This window comes from Peromyscus leucopus, chromosome 4 (genome assembly GCF_004664715.2).
Source record: "Peromyscus leucopus breed LL Stock chromosome 4, UCI_PerLeu_2.1, whole genome shotgun sequence".
Lineage (NCBI taxonomy): Eukaryota > Metazoa > Chordata > Mammalia > Rodentia > Cricetidae > Peromyscus > Peromyscus leucopus.
In genome coordinates, this window is record NC_051066.1 from 151549557 (window position 1) to 151569878 (window position 20322).

General features: G+C 56.5%; 1 protein-coding gene across 3 annotated transcripts in view; it reads right to left on the reverse strand.

Annotated features, from left to right (window-relative positions):
* Positions 1-2290: 2290 nt before the first annotated feature.
* Positions 2291-20322, reverse strand: part of Ripor3 (RIPOR family member 3) — a 75047-nt gene continuing 57015 nt past the window's right edge. For 2 of the 3 annotated variants that reach the window (XM_028868581.2, XM_037205574.1), the window contains 18 exons: positions 17805-17828; positions 17579-17632; positions 16565-16714; positions 16393-16456; positions 16056-16099; positions 15833-15958; positions 15611-15756; positions 14423-14552; positions 12856-13410; positions 9631-9761; positions 8788-8911; positions 8201-8336; positions 7601-7762; positions 6791-6952; positions 6135-6337; positions 5096-5179; positions 3507-3597; positions 2291-3090 (listed from right to left, as the gene is read on the reverse strand). In XM_028868581.2, the coding sequence (XP_028724414.1) occupies positions 2996-3090; positions 3507-3597; positions 5096-5179; positions 6135-6337; positions 6791-6952; positions 7601-7762; positions 8201-8336; positions 8788-8911; positions 9631-9761; positions 12856-13410; positions 14423-14552; positions 15611-15756; positions 15833-15958; positions 16056-16099; positions 16393-16456; positions 16565-16714; positions 17579-17632; positions 17805-17828 (2481 nt within the window). In that variant the 3' untranslated portion in view covers positions 2291-2995. Of the gene's footprint in view, positions 3091-3506; positions 3598-5095; positions 5180-6134; positions 6338-6790; positions 6953-7600; positions 7763-8200; positions 8337-8787; positions 8912-9630; positions 9762-12855; positions 13411-14422; positions 14553-15610; positions 15757-15832; positions 15959-16055; positions 16100-16392; positions 16457-16564; positions 16715-17578; positions 17633-17804; positions 17829-20322 lie in introns of those variants that run through there. The other variant, XM_037205575.1, reaches the window with a different exon arrangement.

Consider the following 20322-nt stretch of genomic DNA (forward strand, 5'->3'; position numbering starts at 1 on the left):
CTGCACTAGAGCCAGGATTACGAGGCTGACAGGAGCCACGTGCAGCCAGGACTGGGGCCAGGAACAGGCGCTGGAGGGTGGTGGGAGTAGTCTTCAGGAACATGGGACAGTGCTCGTGTGTAAAGGCCCTGTGGCTACTGACGTGATGCTCGAGAATGAGGGCTGGGCTTTCTCCCCATGGCCTTGTCCATCCCGTTCCCAGCCTCCGCTTTCCCTGTTAGGTAGAAAACACGAAGTCTCCTGCCCTGGTGGTGCCATGCGTTTGACATGGGGACCTTAGATGCCCACTCACTGACAGCCCATGTCCAGCCACCTCTGCATACTCCGACCAGATGTGGCTGTTGCTGAGCAGCCGCCACTCTGTGTGGAGCAGTGCTGTCCAGTGCAGAAACTGCCTCCCTCCTGGCAGGACTCGCTAGGCTCTCTGGCCTGCCCCACCAAGCCCCACCACACCTCAGACATTCCACGGTCACATCTCATTCCCCGGACACTTAGGCAAGCAGGGCCCTTCCACCTCTGGAATCTGCCCCTCCATTCCAAGTTCACGCTCCTCTGGAGCAGGCCAGGATTGGAAGCAAGGCAGCTTGTGGGAAGCACCCTCCTGAGCAACCCTGGGTGACAGTCCTTAGAATCAGCCCGCTGTCATCGCTGGCCTGTCACCTTGCCCAGAGGTGTGCCCCTCTTGAGCCTGGTAGACACTGATGATGGTGCTCATGACTCTTCCTGTGAGAGGAACTTAAGACCTCCACATTGGGTGGCTTTTTAAAACAAGAAGCGAAGGCAGCTGGAGCTCCAAACTGCCTCTTGCCAGCATTTCACATTTTGCCTTTCACCCAGAGAAGCCAGCACAGAGCCACTGGTGGGAATGGTGGTGGCCTTGCCCGCAGAGCCTGGAGAGGTGGCGCAGCCGGTCCAGGCTGGGAGCCGTCAGCAGTGGGCTGTGTCTGTAGTGGGGTGTGTACAGTAGCCTTCTGGTGGATGTCCTGGAGAACAGGCGCTCTCCGCCCCGTTGCCTGTGTTGGAGGAAGCAGGCTGCTGTAGCCTTAAGCCAATATTTACTCAGCAGGTCGTTCTTTTTTTTGTTTTGTTTTGTTTTTTTTTTAAATGGCCATGGAATAAAGCATTTTTACAAAAATAAAAACCAACAACAAAAAAATGTGTTCCGGTATAATACCTTTGCAGGTGGGTGGGGGTGGTGCATGCCCCGGTGGGGGTGTCTCAGGGTCTTCTGTGACCTCACAGAACTGTCGGACTGCACCGTTTCCAACTTGCCATATCACTAATGGGTCTGCATTTTAGTTGCAACAATAAATGTTTTTAAAGAACATAGATGTGAGATGCTTCTATTTCTTTACCTGATGGACCTGAGCCAGGATGGGCAGCCATCTGTCCGTCCCTGCAGCATGAGGTAGATGTCTGCCCTGCAGGGTTAGCGCGCTCTGGGTTGTGTGTGCCAGTGCCTGGCCAACCTGCCTTAGCTGCAGAGCTTGTTGGGTACTCTGGGCCTCCACACTGTTCTTTCAGGAACCCACCCTCTGGTGCCTTGGAGCACTTTACCAAGACTCCCGGTTGTCACTGGAATCCCTGTTTCGGGCTCCAAACCACACCTTAGCCAGCTGCCTGTCACACACCATGGTCATCCCATCTCAGGACATCTGAAAAGCCACATTTGACGTGTACTTGACAAACAAATGAGACCCAAAAAGTTGTGTGACCTCCCATTTGTGTCCAAGACTCAGCATGTAGGGCCTCCAAGGGACTGTTTCAAAGTCACCTCGGGCTTTGCGATGGCAGATGTAGTAGAAAGCACAGTCCTATTCGGTGACACACACCTTTACTCCCAGCACTCAGGCAGAGGCAGGTGGATCTCTGAGTTCAAGGTCAGCCTGGTCTACAGAGCGAGATCCAGGACAGCCAGGGCCACACAGAGAAACCCTGTCTTAATGCCACCACCACCATCACCCCCTGCAAAAAAGAAAGAAAACAGTCCTGTGCCTCCCAAGGCTTCACCATGGTTTGTGTGGTTGGTGGTCCCTGCTGTGGTCCTGGAGCCACAGAACAGTGGAAGTGTGGTGCCCACTGTCACAACTGAAAGGACCTTCACAGAGAACAGCAGCAGCATGTGTAACTGGGACAAGGGCAGTGGGGCAAAGGCCTGGGGTGTCCTCAGTGTCCCCAGAGCAGGGCAGCCTGCCATGAGCCTTAGGAATCAAGAGTGTAGGGAGGATCCTCAGTGGGTCCTGCAGAGCCCTGTGGCCCTGGCTATATAGACACAACCTTATCTACTTGGTAACCATACACTACAGAGTTTTTAATTGAGATTTCAGAAAATGGACATGAATGAGGGCATGAAATAAATACCAAGATAAGTCAGCACACGTGGTCCATGCAACTCTTAAATGGGGGAGTCTCAGTCAACCCCAAGAGCCACTCGGCCCCTCATGAGCATCTCAGATGCCCTGTTTTGGGTGTTTTATTTGCTGAAGTAGGAAACCCACAGCCTCAATGAAAACCACCTCGGTTCTGGCTTCTGAAGCAGTTCATCTAATGGGCCTCAGGTTGGCATGTGCTGGAAGTGGGCCTGTCCACCAGCCAGCTCTCTGAGCCTATGTTTATCAGACCGGTTCTGTCCCGTTCAGCGTGTGCAGGGAGCTCACAATCCATGCATGTCTGTCTTGGAGCCTCATCTTGTCTTGGACCCTTGATCCTCAGCCAGCACCAGCTGCTCCTGGCACTGCACCCCAGGAAGGCAAGGGGTGAAAACAGCATTTGGGAGGCCACAGCCTTAGAGGCCCACATACCACTTCCTCCTGCTCTGTGAATACACCACTGTGCCCCTGGGCTAGGTACTGACCCAAACCTCAGGTCGCCATCCTGACCAGCCCACCCTTGGGAGGGAGTGCCTGGGGTGCTCAGCCCAAAGCTTGGGCACTTGGGAAGCTGGACAGCATCAAGGAAGGACGGTACTGGGTTGGAGCTCATTGATCACAGCGTCTTAGAAAATTGTGATTTCAACATCTGCTTCCTGGTAGCTTGCTTGTTCTGAGTGGAGTTTGTCCATCTTCTCAAAAGCTAGGCGGCCTTTCTCACCTGGAACACAAAGGTGTCCATCACCAGCTTGTCACCACCTTGGTGTTCTGCTTTGCCAGGTCTTGGTATCTTTAGAGGGGGCAGGACAGTAGTGGTTGGGGGTCCCCTGCCCCCACTGTTGTCTGAACCATCCACAACAGAAACAGCCTTCCGTGTCGGAGGTCTCCGGGACACTAGCTTGGCCTTGTCCCTGCTCTCCATTTGCCAAGGGCCATAGACTAAATGGGGGAAAATTACCCCCTGGCCGTCAGCCTGCTGGGATGGGAGCTGCACCGAGCAGGCGCCGCGGAGCACAGGTGGCCTGCAGCAGGGTCCCTAGCAGCCCGGCACTGACCGCTGAGGTGGTCTCTTCTCCCCCATCTCCACTAGAACTCGGGGACCCCACTGTGCAGCACGGGCCTTGGCTGCATTTTTACCAAATGACAGTGTCGCTTCCCGAGCGGCCACTCGCACGGCCTCCAGGTCAGACCGACACAGGCTGGCGATCTGGTCAATGCTTTCGATGCCCTGGGAGGTCAGAGGAAGAGGGCTCGTTAAGCAGCAGGTAGACCGCATCGGGTCACCCCTGCAGTGCCAGCCCTGGCGTGGTTCCTGGGGCCTTGTCTGTCCTTCTCTAGAGGCCTCCGGGCTTCTTACTTTGCCTCCGGCCCTTCAGCGACACCTTTGGAAGTCTATTGACTCCATCTAACAAACCCTGCTGCCTCCTGGGACTTGCTAAACCCTGACGTCCTCTTCCCTGATGGCCATACATCCACAGCCAGCGCTCCCACGGGACCTCTGACCCCTTCGCCCAGCACCTGAGCCTTAGCAGGTGACCTCTGGGGGCAGCCCTGAGCCAGTGGAGGCAGTGGGTGCCTCTGCATTGAGCCAACGCCCATGTGCAAGTGAGAAGCAAGGTTACGGGCAGACTCCCAGCATGGGTGTAAACGAACAAGGTCCCCTCACCGCCACTGTGGGAGTGCAGGGGGAGCGGGAAAGGCGTGGCTCACAGGCCTGAAGCCACCCTGTGTCATCCAGCCCAGCAAAATGAGCTGGAACCCAGTGTGGCTCCTTATAAAACCTTATTGACAGAAATGCTCATAGTGGCCTTTATGAGACAGGATCTCACTATGAAGCCCAGGCTGGCCCTGGATCATGGGTATCCAGCCCTCACACCTGCCTCCCCCCACCCCATGCATGAAAAGTACATTTTTCTGTGACTGTGTGAAGAGTGCCCACGTGTGCCCCCCTCCACACACAATGCAAACAAAATGAGAGCGTACAGGTGCTATCCACGCCATGTTTTGAGACTCGGTCTCTCCTAGCCTGGAGCTCACTGATAAGCTAAGCTGGCCGGCCAGCCCTGGAATCCCCCGCTTCTACCCCCACCCCCCCTGCACTGGATGACAAGTGCGTTCCGCCACTCGGGGCTTTTTTAGGGAGTTCTGGGAATTCCACTCAGTTCCTCGTGCTTGTGGGCATGCAGCCCTTTGCTCACTGGAAAGTCGTGTTTAAAATGTTCAGGGTGCTCATGTCCCTGCAAACACGCCAGAGGTGGCCAGTCACTTCTACTGAGGGCTAGGGTGACAAGGCAGTTTTCACATGTCCGTGCTTTGTCTTTTTTTCATTTACAAGAATTTATGCCGGGTGGTGGCTGCGGCAGCTCCTTTAATCCCAGCACTCGGGAGGCAGAGGCAGGCGGATCTCTGTGAGTTCGAGGCCAGCCTGGTCTACAGAGTGAGTTCCAGGACAAGCACCAAAACTACACAGAGAAACCCTGTTTTGAAAAACAAACAAACAAACAAAAAAGAATTTATCATGTTAACACATGTCGAGCTGGGCAGGGAGTCCCTTGGAGTGGGGTCTCTGTGTTGGAGTCTGGGAGGCTGGCTGTCTAGGGTCCTCTTGCTGCTGCTCTGCCACTCCCGCCCCGTTCCAGTGAAAGCATTTTGAAGGTGCGGCTGCTGCTGCTGCCTCAGCCCTCGCCTCTGGTGGCCTCCTGTCAGTAGGGAAGACCCAAGCTCACCCCAAGCTGCTGCAGCGCCATGCATGCTGCCCGCTGGAGCTTGGCGTCACCGTCATTCAGGGCGTTGGTGTAGTACAACAGAGCCTGGGGAAGAAGAGACCAGGATTGGACAGAGGGGCCAGGGCGGGCAGGTCCCCAGCAGGGCTGAACACACTGCAGACGCTCCAGTCACCCAAACTCAGCCCTTCTCTAAACAAAACTTGGAGTGAGACCTGTCAATTTGGGGACAGGTGTTTTGTCAGGAGCTGGGCTAACCCCAGATTGATCACTACCTGGCTTAGTTAGTGAACTCCACAAAGCTTTTTTGGTTTTGTTTTTCGAGGCAGGGTTTCTCTGTGTAGCCCTGGCTGTCCTGGAACTCACTCTGTAGACCAGGCTGGCCTCGAACTCACAGAGATCCGCCTGCCTCTGCCTCCCGAGTGCTGGGATTAAAGGCGTGTGTCATAATGCCCAGCTTCACTTGAATTTGAACCCTGGAACCCACGTTGTAGAGGGAGAAAACTGACTTCCCTCAGGTTGTCCTCTGACCTCCAGATTCAAGATGTGGCGCGCGCGCGCGTGCGCACACACACACACACACACACACACACACACACACACACACACTCACTTACAACAAATAAATAAATGTTAAAAATTTAAAAGCACCCCTTAGAAAGATGCTGCCCAGGTCTGGGAGACCAAGCCCAGCTGGTTGTGAGCTGGTTGGTACTGGCTGTACCCCTCAACCTGTGGGTCTCAACCTCTTTGGGGGTCACATACTAGATATTTACAACTCACAACAGTAGCAAAATCACAGTTATGAAGTAGCAACGAAATAACGGTTGGGGTCAGCACCACGTGAGGAACCATATTAAATGGTCCCAGCGTTAGGAAGGTTGAGAACCCCTGCCCTAGCGACTCCAGCCCCTCGCTCAACTCTCTTAAAGCACTCTTAATCTCAAATCTGGTGAGTGCAGCCCCATCACCCACTTTGTGCTCCTGCACACCCAGCCAGAGTGCCCGTGCGTGCGCGCGCGTGTCCGTGCGTACACCACACCTTTTCCCGGAAGCTTCTATTCCTGGCCGCGCTGGCCAGACGTGCTCTGGCAGCCCTGCAGAGCCTTGGGGGTCCATCCAGCTGCAGCAGTGCCCAAGCCTGAAGTGTCTGGGGCAGGGGCTGCAGCTGGCCCAGACGTTTCCCGTGCAGCTTCCTCAAGGCCTTGGCTGGGCCCGCACACTGTAGCTCCTCAGTGAGAGTAACTGGAAAAGAGGGGAGCAGGAACCATCGGTGCGGGCTCAGCGGCCGCGCCACAGGGGCAGCTCCGAGGCAGAGAGGCAACACCGCATCCCGGCCGACACTTCCTACAAATGCATCGGACGCACCCTGAAAACGAACAGAACCACTGGCCGACCTGCGCGCGGTGGTGCACACCTGTGATCCTAGCACTTGGGAGACTGAGGCAGGAGAATGGTGAGTTTGAAGTCAGTCTAAGCTACATAGTGAGACCCTGACTCAAAAAGAAACCGGAAGTGCAGACTTTGAGGCTCCCGCCTCCTTTCCCCGGAGCTGCTCTGGGCTGTTCACCTCCTCTCAGCTCTGACAGCTGGAGGAGGAATTGCATGCCATCTGCATTGTGGCCCAAGCCAGAAGGGGCAGAGCCCCCAGGGTGAGCTGTGACCTGCTGCCAGGCCGTGGCCGTGGCCAGGCCCTACCTTCCTTGGTGAGCTGGGTGAGGTGTTTCTCCAGGTCAGAGACGTCCTGCCGCTGCAGGTAGCTGTGGAACTGGAACCAGGTGACCATCTGCTCTTCCTGGAGCCCCGCTGTGGCCAACAGCCCACCGCAGCCGACCACCTGACCCAGGAGCCTGCGACACACTGGCAGAGGGAAGGGCCATGAGAGGAGCTGAGGCCTCAGCGGGACTCTCAGTCAACAGGTCTGTGTCCGCTGAAAGGGACTCTGGGAAAGCGGATCCCAGGGAGGCCTCCTTAGAGTCAACAGACTCGGGCTTCTTGAGCCTTCTCTACCCCAGAAGTTGGTAGCACTTGCCAATAAAGTGCACCTTCACTCAGCTCTGGGCTGTTTTCCTGACGTTTAATTCTTTAATTGACAGAGAAGAGGGGCGTACCAGCTAGCCAATAACCACGGCCGTGAACCCTGAATCCCGGAGCCAGAGCCTTGGAAACACAAGCAATCCAGAGGGTGGGAGGAACGTCCAGACTTCAAATGCCACCGTCAGGAGCACCACCCTCGGGAGCATCACCCTTCACGTGCTCCACAAGAAAATGCTACAGCTGCCCTCAGGAAGGGTCCAGCCTGATCTCAGGACCCCGGGATGGCACTTTGCCCGCACATCCTCCTCTAACAACCCTTCAAGGCTTGGTGGGAGGCACGGGTTCACAGCCTGCTTTCCCAGGGGCCAGGGCAGTGAAGACATGCACGGAGACACAGAGGGCCCGAAGCATGAAGACCTCAGTTGTAGCACCCCGATTCCTGTGGAAGAGGACAAGCAAGGAGGACGCTACCTATTTCCAGCTGGCCTGGGTACTTCCCTCGGACTCGATGTAGGAACGTCTTCTTGAGCTGGCTGAGGAGTGTGGAGGAAGGGCAAGCCAGGACTCGGCCAGGCTGTGTGCACCCCTGCCACAGTGCCAAGCCACCCTTCCTGTGAGGGACCTGTGGGATGACTGAGAGCGAGCAGCTGCTGAGCAGCCTGGGCAGGAGCGGCCACAGGCACCAGAACCCCCTGCACCAGGACCCGAGGTTCGAAGGGAGGGCGGGAGACCCAGTCCAGGGACCCCCTCTCAGGCCCGTGTCCCTCCAAAGGAGCAGTGTGGGTTCCAAGCACCTTCCTTGTGCCCGCTCATAAGGCCAGCCACTCCCACAGCCACCCGGATGGACTAGCTGGACTCTCCAGAGAGGTCCGCAGGGGCAGACGAAGAACTGGGGTGACAGCCATTGCTCCTTGGAGGAGCCACCAGGACGTGGTGGGAATGGCTTCGCTGAACCCAGCAGTGGCCTCCCCGGTGTACCGAGATGCACAGGTGTGCAAGCCCGTGTAATCCACCCATCAGTGGAGGGGGGGGAGAGGCGAGGCCTTGGGTGTGGGGCTGGTTGTTACTTACTCTCTTCAACCGACCTGGCCTTGCTGACCTGCTCAAAGTCAAGGTCTGAAAGCACTTCCAGAACCTGCCTTTGCTGCCCTGCTTCCTCCAGCAGGCAGTCCTGGACCATTGTCGATAAGTTAGGGGAGGCCAGTTTCTAGAATCAGCCGAGATGCTCAGGTTAGCCTGGCATGTACATCTCTGCTCCCAGCTGCCCACATCTGCCCTACCCTAAAGGTGGCTTCTAGACCTTGACCTAAGCCCCCAGCCTCCAGGGTCAGCCCACCCAAGTTCAGCCAAACGTCATAAAGCAGTAGCAGAGGGCCAGGGCCATTTCACAGCCTTTGGACCCTGGGAGTATCACAGCGGAAGCCCGCCTTGGATACTTCCTATGGGTGAGCCAGTTTGGACTGGTGTGGTACCTACACCTGCACATCACAACCACCCACTTGGTTCTGGGCTCGGCTCCCTGAGACCCACATGGTTCCTCACCTCCTGCCACAGAACCTCCGTGGCACGGGCTCTCAGGGTGGCTTCCTTTTACCTGGCCCCAGGCCTTTTGCCACCTTGAGCCCCGACCCCACCCTGGCCAAGCCCTACCCAGACACCTGAAGCAAGGCTTTGCAGACTTGAAGGTGGACGGTGAGCAGTGTGTCCAGCTCAGGGGCACCAGCTGTGAGCTCACTGGATGACACCTTCAATGATGGCCGAGGGGGTGGGGGGCTGTCCCTCCTGAGGAGACAAAAGAACTGAGTGACCATGGGCTTGGCGAAGGGACCCTTCCCTGGCCCCACCCCACCCCCCAGAGCTCCAGATCAGAGAGTCGGGCCCCAGGTCCAGGGGTTCAGTGAGGGAAGGGGGAGAGTTGGCTGGAAATCAAACAGGTGTGGGAGCAGGGCTGCCCAGGGGGCCTGAGGCTGCGCTTCTGGGTGATCGTCAGAGCCTCGTTTTGCTCTTCTGTGAAGGGAGCAGGAAGCCTAGACTCAGGGTGGGGATATAATGGCTCACAGGGCAGAGCTGAACCCCACCGAGGCCCAACTGGTTCATCACACTCGGGAAGGTAGCAGACTTGGAATCTCCCTGTGGGACCACTGGATGGGAGGAAGAAATGGGGACAGTTCTCTTCTGTGATGCTGAGGTCTGGGGATAGAAGTGGCCCTGGGCCATCAGGGTAGGTGGTAAGGCAGATGGGTGGTGGTCCAGAGAGAGTGATGGGCAAGGCAGTTCCTAGGGAGGCTGGTCATCATGCAGGCACTGAGGTCAAGGTCAGGGTTCTGCTGTGTGCTGCTGTTATTGCCTGAGATCTCCTCAGTGACCATGAAGGCTTACTGTGTGGGGACAGTGATGTGGAGAGGAGGCACAGAAAAACGACCCATGATGGGGCCAAGGACTCGAGAGACGAGCATGGAGCTACAGCAGCCCAGAGGTGTCTCCCCTTGGTGTTCACTCACTCAGGAGCCTGGGAGCCCCCAAACAGGGACAGCTCGTCACTGGCAAGGTCGGCATTCAGAAAGGCAAAGCTCTCGAGGATACAGTCCATCAGGCTCTGTACTGACACAGCTTCCGGCTGCACCCCGCGGGGCTGTGGACAAGCACCAGGATGATGGCCTTGCCCTCCCACAGCCATCCATCCAGGATGGGACAGCCCCAGCCCCACACACTGACCCCAGCACAGGCCAGCTCAGCAGAATGGGCCTGGCATGTGGCGCTTCCGGTGTCCCGCCGGCATGACCTGAGCAAGGGAAGGTCACCAGAGAGACTGATCTGAAAGTCCTCACCTGTTTTTCCCCAGCACCCCTGGGACACAGCACAGGGAGAGGGGCCCAGGTGTGGAACACCAGGGCAGGGCTTCCCCCACAAGGGGGCGCCGCTCCGTCCCAGCTGCCCCTGCCCGGCTGCCCAACGGCGCCATGGCTCATTTCTCGGCAACCCTAGAAACCTGCTCTACACTCATGCTGACAGTCGCCTGAGGAGATTCAGAAGCTGTGGGTGAGCTGTGAATGGGGAGGCATGTGGGAACCACCACCCACCACTGGTCAAGTCGTCCAGAGACCTCTGTCTCCAATCCAGGGCTGCCTACAGGCCTGGGTCCCTCCAGCACCCAGTACATCAGGCCTCAGTCCACACCAGCCACACCCCAGGCGCAGCCCAACAAGGCTGCAAACCTGAAATGGGTGCAAACCTCTACAAACATGTGTGTGCATGTATGTACACTGACACGGATGGACACGGTGGGCTCTTGTGAGTTGAGGTAGTTATGATGTCAGCAAACCAGCAAACGTGGAGCCGTGGCCCCCGGGCCACACTACAAACCCCCAGCCAGGAAGTACAAGGCCCACGGGTGCACTTTTGCTTAAAAACTGTTTTACTTTCCGTGTGTGTGTGTGTGTGTGTGTGTGTGTGTGTGTGTGTTGTGCATGTTGTACATGTGTGCTTGTGTATGCAGAGGGGCCATGCAAGGACAGCCTTGGGTATCATGCCTCAGGAGCTGTCCACATTGTTTTATTGGTTGTTGTTTGGTTTTTCTGGTTTGTTTGTTTTTAAGGTCCCTCCTACTGGCATCTGGCATTTGCCAGTTAAGCTAGACTGGCTGGCCGTCGAGTCCCAGGGAGCCCCCGCCTCCACGTCCCCAGTGCCAAAGTGCTTGCCACAAGGCTGCCTTATCTTTTCTTCTTCTTTCTTTTTTTTTTTCTTTTTTCTTTCTTTTTTTTTTTTCTTTCTTTTCTTTCTCCTTCCCTCCTTTTTCTTTTTTCTTCTTTCTTCTTTCTTTCTTTCTTCTTTCTTCTTTCTGTCTTTCTTTCTGTTTTTTGTTTTTCAAGACAGGGTTTCTCTGTGTAGTTTTGGTGGCTGTCCTGGACCTCACTCTGTAGCCCAGGCTGGCTTCGAACTCACAGAGATCCGCCTGGCTCTGCCTCTCAAGTGCTGGGATTAAAGGTCTGTGCCACCACCGCCCAGCAGGGTCATGGGGGTGAACTCAGGTCCCCATGTTTACACAGCAGGTACTCAGGTCCCCAGCCCTGAGGACAGTTTAACAGTGCCGTGGCCTCACCCCTGCCCTCCCGTCAGCTCTCTGCACCTCCCGCCTGAAGGAAACTCCTCTAACTCTGACTGTTACCACCAGACACGCTGGGGCTTGGGCTTCGGAGCACGAACCTACAAACAGCCCTACACACGGGGCCCTCTACCCAGCAAAACTCCTGACAAAGGGCACACGGGGGGGGGGGGGGGGGGGGGGGAGACACGTGACCGTGGCAGGGAAAGGGAGGCAGCTGCAGGGAGCCGGAGCAGCCAGCCCTTCAGTTAGCCTCAGCCCAAAGGGCGCACACTCAACAACTGGGAATTTCCCCCCCTGGAAAAATGGCAGCAGCATATGGGGCTGGAGAGATGGTTCCGTGGTTAAAACACTGGCTGTTCACGCAGAGCACCCCATGGGTTACCGTCTGTAACCCCAGCTCCAGGGGATCCGATGCCCTCCCCTGGCCAAAGAGCACCTGACACATGCATGTATGCACAGGCAAATATATACATATATACAATAGTAATAAATGTGTAAGTTAGCCAGGGATGGTGGCATGCACCTGTCATCCCAGCCTCTGGAGGCTGAAGCAGGGGGATCTGGAGTTCAAGGCCAGCCTGGGCTTCTTAGCAAGACTGAGATCATTTCTCAAGAAGAGAAGTCTAAGTGTGCTCTGTGGGTGACTCCCCTTTAGAATCCAAGCTGAAAGTGGGGCCTGTCATTGTTTTTATTGTCCTCAGCTGTCCTTTACTTCCAGAAAGGAGAAGTGTCTCGTTGGTGTTTTGAATGACTGCGCTATTTCAGGGTCCTACAACGTGCATGTGATTTTTCACAATACAGGAGTGTGACAGAAGCTGTGTGCCTCCAACTCAAACAGTTCCATCATACACACTGGGAAAGTAAAAGCAAGGGTGGTATTCTTTCTCAGATTCTTGTTCCTGGAACTTTAGAGCAGGGCCTTTGTGAGGTGGTAGACGGGCAGGGCCTTTGTGAGGTGGTAGGCGGGCAGGGTGGATGAGAAGTGGAACTTTCCCTCAGTTGTGCTGATATGAGGTCCAGGTTGAGAATGAATAAAACAAAACAAAACAATAAAAGAGAATTTTTGAAGAGAAGCCTGTGTTGCATAGTTCTGAGCAAAAAATGTGTCATACCCAAGAGTGGGCTGGAGAAGCTGGCGTGTGTGGTCCACATTTTATTTTATGTATTTAAAAATGTAAACAAAGCCATCTGTCTAGGCCAGCAGTTCTGAGAGCCACTGCTGTGGCCAGAGGACATCCTCTGGCTGAGTGACTGCTGAGGGGAAGGTTCTGGGCGGCCATGCAGACGAGGATGGCAGGTAGCTGCAGGGCCTTTCATGACTTCAGCTCTGTCTGCCCAAAGTTCTTAATCCTAAATTACAGCCCCAAGCACCCACTCACATCAGAAGATTCTCAATGGACACAGAGCAAATGACTTACTGTGCGCTCCGGCCTCCCCTTGGTATTCTCCTCCTGGGCCTTGAAAAGTGGGGAAACTGAGGACGGGAGAGGCTCGGCCCACCCAGGTCACGTAGGGGTGAGGCTGGGATGCTCACATGGGCTGCTGGCTGGCCCCTGCGCCTGCTCCCGGGCCTCAGGCCAGCAGCAGAGTGGTGCTGCTGTCCAGTGCAGAGTGGGCATACCTTCAATCGGTCCCTGAAGCCGAGGACTTGGTATTCCAGCTCCCGGAGCTGGGGCTGTGAAGGATCTGCAGAGCGCAGCAGGTCCAGGACCTCCTGCACAGGCCTCTCTACTCCGGCCCCATCTCCTTCCTCCTGGCCCTTCCGGCTCCGGCTCCGCGGCTCCACGCGGCTGTGGACTGGGGCATCTTGCCGCAGGGCCAGCCTCTCTCCTCCCAAGTCCCTCCAGCCAGGCTGTTCCACAAGCACACCCCCGACTGGATGGGCCAGGCCTGGCAACAGGCCCAAGGGTGGGGGGTCCTCCCTGGTCCCCTCTTCTATGCACGCTGTGGGTACCGCAGGCATGGACAGGAACCCCACATCTGAGGTGGATGCGGAAGTGCTGGTCTCGGTGTCTCTGGGGTCCTCAGAGCTGAAGGAGTCCATCTCGAGTAGCTCCTGGCTCTGGCTCCGCAGGCGGGGGCCCTGGAGCTCACTGTCAGACAGGTAGCCGAGGATGGAGGTGGCCCTGGGCCCACCTAGCAGCAAGGCCTGCTGCATTGGCTGCCGGAGGACAGACTGGGAGGGGATGCAGGAGCAACCTCAGCAGCCACCCCAGGGACTGGGCTGAGCCCGCTGCGTGCCCAGGTGCTCAGGGTGATGGTGATCTGCATCCAGAGCTGCTGATGCAGCTAACTGCATCCTCTAATTCTCCCCCTAAACTTCAACTTCACTGCTTCATGTTTGCCATGCTCCTGCCTCAGGACCTTTGTGCTGACTGTGCTCTCTGCCTCCAACCACCCTGTACACGCACTGTCAATATCGAGGGTCCCAGTTCAGACGCCACTGCTCTGGGAGCCCATCCCTGCACACCCCAAGTGCTCCAGTGATCCCCTTCCCAACTGCTTTGGTCTCTAGGCCCAGACTCCATATTAGAGAGACGCCACGTGTCTCCCCACCTGTGTGCTGATGGCCACACATAAAGGGGGACAAGCCCTGGGTCTGGGACCCTGGAAGGGTGCAAGCTTGGGAGAGATGTTCTCACTGAAGATCGCTCGTGTGCCTGTGGATAGGCACAGCACAACATTGAAATGACCTCCGTGTCTGTTGAGTAAACACAGTCTAGTGTGGGCAGTGTGGGCCGGGGTTGTTAAGGAAGATCCTTGGAAGTGAGGGACCATCCAAGGACACTACCAAGCAAAACGCTGACGGTGCCTGTGTACACAGCTCTCAGTGCCTACACAACCACCACCCCCAGGAAAGGAGAGGACGGTGGCCCTGCCTCCGAGGGGACCTTGGCCCTGGAGGTCATGGGGAGAAGGTTGCTTTCTTGTACATGGCTCCAGATCACACTCCTGGAAGCCCTACGTCTCCCCAGCAAGGTGAGGCCAAGGCCATGGCTGGGCAGAGGACACCCCTCCACAAACACACACAGACAGCAGGTCCCAGCCCCGGCCCCATTTCCATGGCCGCAAGCAGCAGAAGATTGAGCCACACAGCCCTGCACCCCCTAAAGCTGAACCCCAAGCAGGCCACGCCCCTCACTGCCCAGTCCAGAGCAACTCACGCTACTGGGAAGAGGCTCACTTACCAGGTAGTATTTGTCTCGGAAACTGGGGGTGCTGGGTGGTGTCCAGGTGTACAGGGAGCCCTTCCTGCTGCCCATGGAGAACCTGCCAGTGGGGCTGGGTGACACCAGGCGGCACTCAGAGTCCAAGGGGCTACAGAGGAGAGCAGAGACCATCAGGGACGCAGGTGGAGACCCCGCGCTCTGCAGTCATGGGCAGCGGCCTTGTCTTGCAAAGTCACCCTTGTAGGTAAGAGCTCTGTGGGTCTTCCCACAGCCCCCACAGGCTGGTGAGTGGCTGGGTTATCTACATGGGACGAAATGATGGCTCTGAGACAAGGGATTTGCTTGGACCAATGTCCCCTCCAAGAATCAGGGCCAGAACTGAATTCACCCCACTTTTCTCCCATCCCAAAGCTGCAGGTCAGCTAGGAGTGATGTTCATGCTAGTGGGCGAGGTTTGGGGTAGAGGCCAGGAGGCAGCATGGCCCTCAGCTGAGGAGTACCCCAAGGTACTCAGCTGAGAGTACCCCCAGGAAGGCCTGGAGCCCAGAGGCCTGCTGTATCTCCCCCTCAGGGCACCTGTGGCCAGCAGGTCAGGGACTTAAAGAGTGACTGGCCTGGGTTGTGGCAGGCGTTTGAGGGCATCCTAGGTGCCTGAGGTGGACTATGTTCTCAGCTCTTTCCTACCCTGCCACACCCGCTCTGAAGACAGAGAAGGGGCGCCCCAGGAATGCAAGGTGCTGCCAACAAAATCTCTGGAGACCACGGGTTCCTGAAGGTGCAGGAGGGAGCCCCAAACCCTGTGGCCTAGAGGAGGGCCTCAGGGTGGCAGTTCAGCCCTGGACTGGAAGGGACTGGGGACAGCCAACGACAGGAGGCAGTGAAGAGGAGGTCTGCAGAAGAGAGTTCCTCTGAGGAGCTAAGGAAAAGAAATGTCTAGAAAGGGTCCTGGTTCAGCTGGCGCTGACATGTGTCCAGATGTGAGAGTGGAATTCAAGGTCACAGGAGACATGAGGGAGGAGGGGACAGACCTCCGTAAGGGCCAGGCAGGCCTGGCTGTGGGGTAGGATGGGTGAGGACAGGGATGGCTATGCAGGAGCAGGTCTGGAGTGCATCAGGCCCCTGGGGAGCAGGCGGGGCCACTGGGCTCCCCTGCACCAGGAGCTGGGTGGCCTTGGTGAGGGCAGGGATGGCATAGGAATCACTCACTTCCACAGCAGTTCCAGCTGCAGCTTGATGGTGCCCAACTCAGTGATGTCCACCACCACAAGCTGTGGTCGGGCTGTGAAGAAGTCGGCGATGTCGCATGTCACAGCACCCACCACCATTGAGCTCAGGCCTCGGAGCTCGGTTACCTGGGCATGAGGGACAGGACGGTGGTGTCTGAGCTCAGCACGTAGGCACCAGGGCCCAGCCCGAGCCCTGTCCTACCTTGATCTCAAGGTTCTCGTGCACGGTGGGCACAAAGGCCTTCTCCTCCTCATCCCAGGTCTGGCTGTCATCCGGCTCGATCCGGCCCTTTAGCCGCCACCGCTGACGGCCCAGGCGCATGAGCACCTGCAAGTGAGGTACAGGAAGGGTGCAGAGGCAGACCCAGGGGAGTCCCCTCACTGCCTACCCGGGGACCTCCCTCCCAGGACCTTCCTGGCTGTACCTCATACTGGTCTCCGGGACAGAGGCGCGCATAGCCCACCAAGCCTGGAACACAGAAATAGGCTAGTCTCCTCTCCACCCCTGCCCAGGGACCACGGGGACCCAGGGGTACAGGGGTGTGCCTGACAACGTGGGACTGATAGAGGTTTTGATGGTCAAGAGGGTGGAGGGCATCATAGCATACCTCAGAGAGCAATGAGCCCTCTATCACAAGGTCAACAGTCAGGGCTGGGCCTCTCGACCCTGGGCCTCTGGCCCACACCGCCCACCCTTAGCAGGTTCTCCCGGCAGCTGGGAAGAGCTGACACTAAGCCCAAGCCGGCCTGGTGCTCGCTCACCTTTCATCCTGACGTGGAACTCGCCCAGGTGAACTTCCAAGGCCCCCTCTATGAGACACATGTCCTGCAAGGTCCACAAGTGGGTCAGTCACTTGCCAGCCCCAGCCACTGCCCGGGACCCCAGAGCTGGGGCGGAGGGAGCTGGGGCGGAGAGGCCTCACGGCTGGCCCACCTCCATGCACTCCTGGAGGCTGCGGCCCAGCTCCTGCAGGCTCTCACGGGAGGCGCGGCTCTGGGTGCTGTTGTTGAAGGCACGCTGCATGTTGGAGGCGCCATCTCGCAGACGCCACTGGATACAATAGCCTTCATAGAGCTCATCCACCTGCCGCAGACATTCAGGCTGTGGGCCACACCGAGGGACAGTCCCTTCCCAACATCTGTTCCTTCAAGAACCGTCTCCTAGCCCGGCCTTGCCCTGTGGTGCTCACGGCTCTTAGCCACCACCTAGCACCCCAGCACCTAGGGTCACTCACACACACTCAGAGCACAGTAGACACTAGTGACCATGTCACGCACCAGCATGAGTCCCAACTGTGCAGTGGAAAGTGAGCTACGACAGCTGCCCACCCTGCAGGTCTGGGGAGGAAGGTGAGCTCATGAATGTGTTTGCAAACTGACTATAAGAAAGCCTAAAGAAGCTGAGCGGTGGTGGCACACACCTTTAATCCCAGCACTCAAAGAGGCAGAGGCAGGCGGATCTCTGTGAGTTCGAGGCCAGCCTGGGCTACAGAGTGAGTTCCAGGACAGCCAGGGCTACACAGTAAGACCCTCTCTCCAGAAGAAGAAGGAGGGTGAGGAAGGAGGAGAAGCCAAGCCTAAGGGACTTGCTAGGGGACTGTGGGCACATCCCTGTAGGTTGAGCCTCCTCCTGCCTGCCTACACAGGGACAGTTAGAGCCTTCTAAGACCAAGCAGCAAAGCAAAGTACAGGCCAGTGACGGAGCCCCACCCCAGGGCTGAGACCTTGCTGTCACTCACTGCAGCTCAGCAAACTATCAGCTCTACCTCTGCAGCTACCCATGACCACCCAGCCTGACACCTGCTACATTCTCATGACACCCCCACGGTGCCTGTGACATCCACATGATGTCCAGGGACACCACATGGCTCCCCTTGACTCACAAGAGATACCCACATGACTCCCTGTGGCCCCTCCCATGATGCCCCGTGATTCCCAAGACACCCACCTTACTGATGTGGAACTCCACCTTCCGGATGTGTCTCTCCACCAAGCGCATTTGCTTCTCCCAGAAACAGAAAAGCTGCTTTAGAGGGGGCTCATGCTGGGCTCTCAGTTTCCCCCGATTGTAACATGAGAGGACGCCCAAGTGTTCTGCCCAAGGGCAGCTGGGATGGAAGGCCACCTCAGACAGTCTTACCCACCCTGGGGAGCACACAGGGACATGGGCTCACCTTGTCCAGGTCATAGTAGAAAGCCTGCAGAGAGAGGGAGAGTGTCAGAGCCCCAGAGACCCCTTGTCACTGGACACCTGGGCCTCATTGACAAAAGCCAACGCCCACAGCCTGCCCTGCTCATGGCCATGGGTGCCCAGGGGAAAAACGAATTCAATGCATGCACTGTGGGCAAGCCAGTTCCAGGTCTGGCACTATCTCCCTGTGGGCGCCAGGCAAGTTACTCAACCTCTCTGAGTCTCCCTTTCTTCCTATGTGAAATGGGCATCGGTCACTGCAGTGGTCAATACCGCCCGTCAGCTTGACAGCCTCTGTCTAGAATCACCTTGAAGATGAACCTCTGGACGGGAGGGAGTTTCTAGATTGGCTTAACTGAGGTGGGGAGACCCACCCTAGATGAAAGTGATAGCACCCCAGAGGCTGGGGTCCTGGGCTACATGGAAGGAAAGGGCCGGCTAAGTAGCACCCTCCACCTCTCTCTGCTTCCTAGATGCGATCTGCTGCCTGGCCCTCTTGATGCCGTGCCTTGAGCCAAAACTAACCCTCCTCTGACGTCGTTTTGCCGGGCATTTTGTCTCGACAAGGAGAGAGGTAGTACCCACGTGAGTGAGTGCTAGATCCTAAAAGTCAGACGTCAGCTAAGGAAGAAGCACTGTGCCAGCCCGATGGCTCACGGGCGAGGGTGCTTGCCGCCAAGCTGATGACCTGAGTTCCATGTCTGGGCCCCAGGTGGTGCCAAGAGAGAACCGATTCCCACAGCTGTCCTCCGACTCCACACGGGCACTGGGGTGGTGCATACCTGCTTTGCTCCCCCCCATACACACGCCAATAAATAAATAAATCTAACACATTAAAACGGTCTTCTTGGAAACCTATGGAACTCTCCCTGTGGGGCCCAGGTACCCTGTCCTCACTGTGGGGTCCTGACCCTTCCCCGACACCAGTGTGACTTAGCATCAGGCATTGTGACTGCTGAGCAGGCCTCTTTATTACATTGTCTGCCCAAGCAAGGGAGACTTCGAGACCCCAGAGAGCGGACACGGTGTGGGAACGGTGTGGGGATGGCAGCACTTCCTGGGGGAGGTGGGCCAGGAATGGGTGAGGTCTTAGAAGTGCCTCTCCCCTCCCTCTGTTCTGGCCATCACCCAGTCGCCTACAGAGGGAAGCTCCAAGCTTGCCAGGCCCTGCCTTCCTATGTGGCTGACACCCACGTGAGGCTGGGGCCTTCCACTCTGCTGACACCCAAGTCTTCTGAGTCGTGGGAGCTGGGACCTGAGGGACCACCAGAGGGGTCTGGGTGATACTTTATAGCAGACAACCCACTGTTTCCTCCCATTCTCCCAGTGCCATACTGAAGGCCTTACATAAGACTGAATTTGGAAGAACAGACACAGTTTGTGAGGAAAATCCCGGGATGTGTGACAAGACATGCCAGCTTTGCTCCTGGTGTGTGACCAAGGCAGGCTGGGTGACACTTCCCCCAGGCAGCAGCTGGTGACATACATAATCTGCTTTGTAGAAATGAAGACAGTCTGAGGGGTGTCTCTCAATATGTCTATCCAACTATTGAAACAACAAATACCAGAGAAATGGGTCTTTCTCAGGAAGTTCATGCTGGAGAAGGAAAAGGTCTCCGGCCTAATGTGGGGGACATGTCTCTCAAGAGATTCCACACGGTTCTACAGGATGAGGCTGATGTCCATCTACGGAGGTGGGTGGGACCACACCTTGACGGGATGTACATGTGCACATCCCTTTCCCTGTTTAAACTTTAAAAGACCAGTAAACTTTTGGGGTGTCTAGTGGATCTTCCTCTTCTTTTTTTATAATTTATTTAGCTTTATTTTTTGTGCATTGGTGTGAGAGTATCAGATTCCCTAGAACTGGAATTACAGACAGTTGTGAGCTGCCATGTGGGTGCTTGGAATTGAACCCGGGTCCTCTGGAAGAGCAGCCGGTGCTCTTAACCTTTGAGCCACTTCTCCAGCCCCAGATCCTCCTCTTCTTAACACAGTGAATAAATCTCTTTTTTCTGCTTTCCACTTTTTTTTTTTCCCTTTCCGAGACAGGGTTTCTCTGTGTAGCTTTGCACCTTTCCTGGAACTCACTCTGTAGACCAGGCTGGCCTTGAACTCACAGAGATCCGCCTGGCTCTGCCTCCCGAGTGCTGGGATTAAAGGCGTGTGCCACCACCACCCAGCCTGCTTTCCACTTTTAATTTGGCTCTTTTAATTGTCTTAGTAAGGGCAGGTGGCCGGACCTGACTTGGGAACAGGTTCTGACCCCTAAGTTAAAGAAGAATGAGAAGGAGCCAGAGGGGCCACAGAGACAGGGAAAAGGGGTCCCTTGCTGGAGGTAAAGTGCAGGGCGCCTGCTGGGGACTTAAGCTTCTGGTACACATAGTTCACAGGGTCATAGACTTAGAGCAAAAACTTTTTGCTTGTCTGAAATCTGCTGTTTGGGTTTGGGTTTTCGATACACTGAGCAAGTGTATCAAACTCAGAGCCTGTGAACCCCA